Source organism: Lethenteron reissneri, unplaced genomic scaffold, assembly GCF_015708825.2.
Source record: "Lethenteron reissneri isolate LAM-NWPU_2019-01 unplaced genomic scaffold, ASM1570882v1 scaffold_1638, whole genome shotgun sequence".
NCBI classification, from domain to species: domain Eukaryota; kingdom Metazoa; phylum Chordata; class Hyperoartia; order Petromyzontiformes; family Petromyzontidae; genus Lethenteron; species Lethenteron reissneri.
Window position 1 is genome coordinate 3,060,576 of NW_026891375.1, and position 6,716 is coordinate 3,067,291.

The window sequence follows — 6,716 nt, forward strand, 5'->3', positions numbered from 1 at the left end:
CGCTACTAACAGCACTTGCCCCGGCAGTCCGTTAAAGCTACACGGGACACCTTTGTCTTTGTTTGGCGATGGTAGCATCAACAAGCTGGGCTCCGGAAGCGACTTTGAGGCGTTCTTCCAGCGGCTGGGAATCTCGGCGGCACGTGCTCGCTACACCAAGAACAAGGTGCCCGCTCACGGCGGCACGCACCACCACCACCAGCACCACCACCAGCAGCACCGTCACCACCCCCACCGCCACCACCAGCAGCACCACCACCGTCGCCACTGCCACCACCCCCACCGCCACCACCAGCAGCACCACCGTCACCACCGTCGCCGCCACCACCACCACCGCCACCGTTACCACCACCGCCACCACCACCATCAGCAGCACCACCGCCACCGTTACCACCACCGCCGCCACCACCCCTGCCGCCACCACCCCCACCGCCACCACCACCACAGCCACCACCAGCACCACCACCACCGCCACCACCACCACCACCCCCACCACCACCACCTTCCCGCTCACCCTCCCTCACCCCCCCCCCCCCGCCCCGTCTCTGCGCAGCGTGGCGCCCGCTACAGCGGCTACCCGGCCTACCACAGCGCGTCCGAGACCTTCGACCTGGTGGAGCGCTTCTACGACGGCGGCTTCCCGCGCCACCTCGCCGTGGCGCGCGTCCGGGGCCTGCTGGCGCTGGCCCTGGCCACGGCGCCGCTGCTGCCCCTCGACTGCCGCGACTACGGTCCCCAGCTGCGGGCACACGCCGAGGCCGTCGCCGCGGTGGCGCTGGCACGCGGGGTGGAGGCCGCGGCCGGGTTCGGTGAGCGCCGGGGGTGGTGGAAGGTGACATTGTGGCTATGAGATGTTGGCTATCTCGTCTGGTATACAGGAGGTCGTGGGTTCCATCCCGACCCTGACGATGCCTGCTGCTGTAGATTTGGAGTCTGCGTCTCTCTCTCATCATCATCACGGTGGCTAGGAGATGTTAACTACCTCGCCTGGTACGCAGGAGGTCGTGGGTTCCATCCCGACCCCTGACGATGCCTGCTGCTGCTGTATATTTGTAGTCTGCGTGTCTCTCTCTCATCATCATCACGGTGGCCATGAGATGTTGCCTATCTCGCCTGGTATACAGGAGGTCGTGGCCGGGTTTGGTGAGCGCCGGGTGGATGGGGGTGACATTGGGGCTATGAGATATTGACTATCTCGTCTGGTTTACAGGAGGTCGTGGGTTTGATCCCGACCCTGACGATGCCTGCTGCTGCTGTATATTTGGAGTCTGTGTCTCTCTCTCATCATCATCAGGGTGGCTATAAGATGTTAACTACCTCGCCTGGTACACAGGAGGTCGTGGGATCGATCTCAACTCGGACGATGCCTGCTGCTTTATTTGTAGTTTGCGTGTCTTTCTCTCTCATCATCATCATCATCACGGTGGCTCGGAGATGTTAACTACCTCGCCTGGTATACAGGAGGTCGTGGGATCGATCCCAACTCGGACGATGCCTGCTGCTGTATATTTGTAGTTTGCGTGTCTCTCTCTCTCATCATCATCAGATATTAACTACCTCGCCAGGGGACGGGTTTGTCGGCGATGATCGGTACCGGCGGCGCTCGTTGTGTTGCCGACGTCGCTAGCGAAGTGAAAAGTAGCCGCGGTGCTGCTCCCCCCGGGGTCAGGAGGGTGCCATGACCTCTGAACCCGCTGACCCCCTTCTACCCCCCCCCCCACCTTGCTCTGCAGCGTCACTGTTCCAGGCCATCGACAACTTCACGGCTGCGGCAGAGAACTTCCACGCGGCCATCAGTGGGCTCGACATGGACAAGTGCGTGTCTGACCGTCTGTCCATCCGTCCTTGTGACCGTCCGTTCGTCCATCTGACTGTCTGTCCCACCCTCCGTCCGTTTGTCGCTCCATCCATCCATCTGTTTGTCTGTCCCATCGACGGTCCGTCCGTCCGTCCGTCCGTCTGTCTGACCGTATGTGCCACCGTCTGTCCGTCTGTCCGTCTGTCCCTCCATCCGTCCATCTGTCTGTCCATCTGTCCCTCCATCCGTCTGTCTGTCTGACCGTATGTGCCACCGTCTGTCCGTCTGTCCGTCTGTCCCTCCATCCGTCCATCTGTCTGTCCATCTGTCCCTCCATCCGTCCGTCTGTCTGACCGTCTGTTCCACCGTCTGTCCGTCTGTCCGTCTGTCCCTCCATCCGTCCATCTGTCTGACCGTATGTCCCACCGTATGTCCCACCGTCTGTCCGTCTGTCCCTCCGTCCGTCCGTTTGTCTGACCGTATGTCCCACCGTCTGTCCGTCTGTTCCTCTGTCCATCTGTCTGACCGTATGTCCCACCGTCTGTCCCACCATCCGTCCGTCTGACCGTCCGACTGATCGTCTGTCCGTCCGCCCGTCTTAGCGTGGCCACCGTGATGCCCCTCTTTGACCAAGAGGGGCCTCCCCCTCCGTGTGAAGCCATGGAAGATCCTGCCAGGCAGTATACAACATTCCCCCCTTTCTCCTCCTCCGTTGGAGAAGCTTTCCCCAGGCTTCGCCGGGGAAATGTCTGTCCGGTACAGCCGATGCAAATGGGGAGGCCGATCCAGCGACCGCCGGTGACGATTATCTAAGACCGGTCCGGGCGCCTCCTCCCCTAGGTCGACTCGGCCTCAAATAAGTTACCTGGTTAAATTTCGATTTAAAGCTTTCGTGACTGCAGGGATTCATCTTCTTGGTTCTTTCGGTAAAGTCACGTAGAAGGGAAATAATAAAATTTTCAATTAATGTTTTTTATCATGTTTTTTTTATTTTATTATTTCCCTTCTACGTGACTTTACCGAAAGAACCAAGAAGAAGTTACCTGGTGGCGGTGTGCAGTAAAACATCGCCGCTTGGGGAGACGCAGGCGGCCGGGGCGTGGTGCTGGCCACCCACCCCCTCAGTGTGCCACAGTGTTGCTGCTACTCGCTAACAGCACTTGCCCCAGCAGTGCGTTTAAGTTATACGGGGGGGGGGGGGGGGGATCTCTCTCTCTCTCATCATAATCATCACAGTGGCTAGATGTTGACTACCTCGCCTGGTATACAGAGGTCGTGGGTTCGACCCCGACCCTGACGACGCCTGTTGCTGCTGTATATTTGGAGTCTGCGTCTCTCTCTCTCTCCCCGTGGTCGCGTGGATTTTTCCCTGTGGGACCTTTTGGCTGCTGCTATGAATGCCCACACGGCGAGCCACTTTATTGAGCTAGCACTCGTGATGGCCAGAGTCGCTTCTGAAAAAATAGCCACGTAACAGCTCGGTGAGCCGTGGAATAAAATATAAAATAGCGGAGTTAGTTTTTAGTTTAGTTCTGTCTTTGTGGGGTACTTGCTGGCTCCATCCCCTGAACCCATGTTGACCCTTGACCCCCCCCTCCACCTCACCACCACCACCCCCCCCACCACCACCACGCTCCCCCACCCCCCCACCACCCCCTACCACCTCCACCCCCACGACCCTCCCCACCACCCCCATCTATCCACCACCACTTCTACCCCTCCCCCCACCACCCCTACCACCCCCACCACGCTCCCCCCCCCCCCACCACCTCCACGACCCTCCCCACCATCCCCTCCCACCCACCACCACCCCTACCACCCCACCCCACCACCCCTACCCCCCACAGTCCCCACCACCACCCTCCACTACCACCCCCCACCGCCACCTCCCCCGCCACCCCCCCCGACCACCAACCCCCCAACCACCCCACCCCCACCACCCCTCCCCCACCCCCCCTACCACCCCCACCCCCCAACCACCACCACCCCCCACCTCCCACCAACCCCAACCCCCCAACCCCCCAACCCAACCACCCCTCCCCCCACCCTCCCACCACCCCCCCACCCCCCCGTTGTGCCCCAGTGTCATGTCTCTCCGCATGGCCAACGACCGCCTCATGCTGCTGGAGAGGTCCTTCACAGACCCTTTGGGCCTTCCCGGACGGCCGTTCTACCGGTGAGCGCCGGCGCGCGCTGGCACGGTAACGACCGTGGTGGCGGTGGTGGTGGTGGCGGCGGTGGTGACGATGGTGGTGGTGACGATGGTGGTGGTGACGATGATGATGGTGGTGGTGACGATGATGGTGGTGGTGACGATGATGATGGTGGTGATGATGATGATGGTGGTGACGATGATGATGGTGGTGGTGATGATGATGATGGTGGTGACGATGATGGTGGTGATGGTGTCGATGGTGGTGGTGACGTTGGTGGTGGTGACGATGGTGGTGGTGACGTTGGTGGTGGTGACGATGATGATGGTGGTGACGATGATGATGGTGGTGGTGATGATGATGATGGTGGTGGTGATGATGATGATGGTGGTGACGATGATGATGGTGGTGGTGATGATGATGATGATGGTGGTGACGATGATGATGGTGGTGATGGTGGTGGTGTCGATGGTGGTGGTGACGTTGGTGGTGGTGACGTTGGTGGTGGTGTCGATGGTGGTGGTGACGATGGTGGTGATGACGTTGGTGGTGGTGACGATGATGATGGTGGTGATAGCGATGGTGGTTATGTTGATGGTGGTGGTGACGATGATGATGGTGGTGGTGATGTTGACGGTGGTGGTGACGATGATGATGGTGGTGATAGCGATGGTGGTGATGTTGATGGTGGTGGTGACGTTGATGGTGGTGGTGTTGACGACGGTGGTGGTGATGACGATGGCGATGGTGACGGTAGTGGTGGTGGTGACGACGGTGGTGGTGACGACGATGGTGACGACGGTGGTGGTGATGATGACGACCGTGGTAACGACGCCCCCCCCCCCCCCCCCCCCCGCAGGCACGTGGTGTTCGCTCCGAGCAGCCACAACAAGTACGCTGGCGAGGCCTTCCCGGGCGTCTACGACTCCCTGTTCATCGCGGACGCGGCGGCGGCGCTGACGGAGACGCGGCGCAACCTCGCGGTCGCCACCTTCACCGTGCAGGCCGCCGCCAGCAGCCTCGCCTAGACACGGCGCCACCAGCACCATCACCAGCACTGCCATCATCATCATCATCATCACCACCATCACTACCACTATCATCACCAGCACCACTACCGCTACCATCACCGCCACCACTACCATCATCATCACCACTACCATCACCACCATCACCACCACTATCATCATCATCACCACCATCATCACCATCGCTACCATCATCATCACCATCACTACCATCATCACTACCATCATCACCATCATCACCACCACCACTACCATCATCACCATCACTACCATCACCACTACCACCACCATCATCACCATCACCACCACCACCATCACCACCATCACCACCACTATTATGGGGTCTCCCCCCCCCTGCCCACCCAACCCCACCCACCCACCATGGTCCCCACCGTGGCCTCGCCTCCAGCCACCACGGGATTTCCCCCACCGTGCCACCCCCCCCCCCCACTGCAGCCCCCACCTACCACCACAGCCCTACCCCCCACTGACCCCCACCGGTTAGGGGTTATGGTGACACTGGTTCTGACCCTGACCCCGACCTCGGCTCTAAACCGTGGCCCTCACTGCGACATCGCCACGACTCTGGATCCAACCCAAACCCTGGTTTGTAAAACCCGCCGCTCGCACTGAACCCTGACCCCGGCTCGAACCCTGACCCCGGCCCGAACCCTGACCCCGGCTCGAATCCTGACCCTGGCTCGAACCCTGACCCCGGCTCAAATCCTGACCCTGGCTCGAACCCTGACCCCGGCTCAAATCCTGACCCCGGCTCGAACCCTGACCCCGGCTCGAACCATAACCCCAGCTCAAACCCTGACCCCGGCTCGAACCCTCACCCCGGCTCGAACCCTGCCCCTGGCTCGAACCCTGACCCCGGCTCGAACCCTGACCCCGGCTCGAACTCTGACCCCGGCTCGAACCCTGACCCCGACTAGCCCAGTAACGCAGGCACCAGCCACCCAACCCCTTGCGAACGCGACTCGCGATAACTCTACCTCTAACCCCTGACCCTCGCCACCCCTGACCCCCTACGCTGCCGTAGCCCAGACAACGGGCTGAGCGAGTCTGTGGCGCGCTGGTCAAGAGGGGTCGGCGCGCCTGAGCAAAAAAACGCGAATGAAGGAACGCTGTGCAATAAACGAACGGCACGACACGGACGTCGCTTCGAGTCGTGCTTTCGTGCGAGTCTGTTGTGCAGTGTTGTGGAGGTGCGGATGCAGAGACGGTGGCAGCCGCAGCCGGCATCGTCCAGTGAATGCGTGCGGAGCGGAGGCTCTCTTTGACAAACACGCGGAGAAGACGGGTCAGGGTTCCAGTCCGTTTATTCCACCGCCGTCACACACAGCTCCCCCCGTTCATCCACAGCTCTCTCCTTCATCCACAGCTCTCTCCTTCATCCACAGCTCCCTCCTTCATCCACAGCTCTCTCCTTCATCCACAGCTCCCCCCGTTCATCCACAGCTCTCTCCTTCATCCACAGCTCTCTCCTTCATCCACAGCTCTCTCCTTCATCCACAGCTCCCTCCTTCATCCACAGCTCTCTCCTTCATCCACAGCTCTCTCCTTCATCCACACTCCCTCCTTCATCCACAGCTCCCTCTTCATCCAACAGCTCCCTCCTTCATCCACAGCTCCCTCCTTCATCCACAGCTCCCTCCTTCATCCACAGCTCTCTCTCCACAGCTCTCCCTTCATCCACAGCTCTCTCCTTCATCCACATCTCCCTCCTTCATC

General features: G+C 60.6%; 1 protein-coding gene across 1 annotated transcript; it reads left to right on the forward strand.

Annotated features, from left to right (window-relative positions):
• Window positions 1-61: 61 nt before the first annotated feature.
• On the forward strand, window positions 62-6,129 carry FOLH1 (folate hydrolase 1; the record flags this gene model as incomplete). The annotated part of the gene is made up of 5 exons (XM_061581946.1): window positions 62-166; window positions 554-809; window positions 1,734-1,815; window positions 3,882-3,974; window positions 4,811-6,129. Coding segments are annotated over 5 exons (705 nt in total), but the record flags the coding sequence as incomplete, so codon positions are not given.
• Window positions 6,130-6,716: the final 587 nt, after the last annotated feature.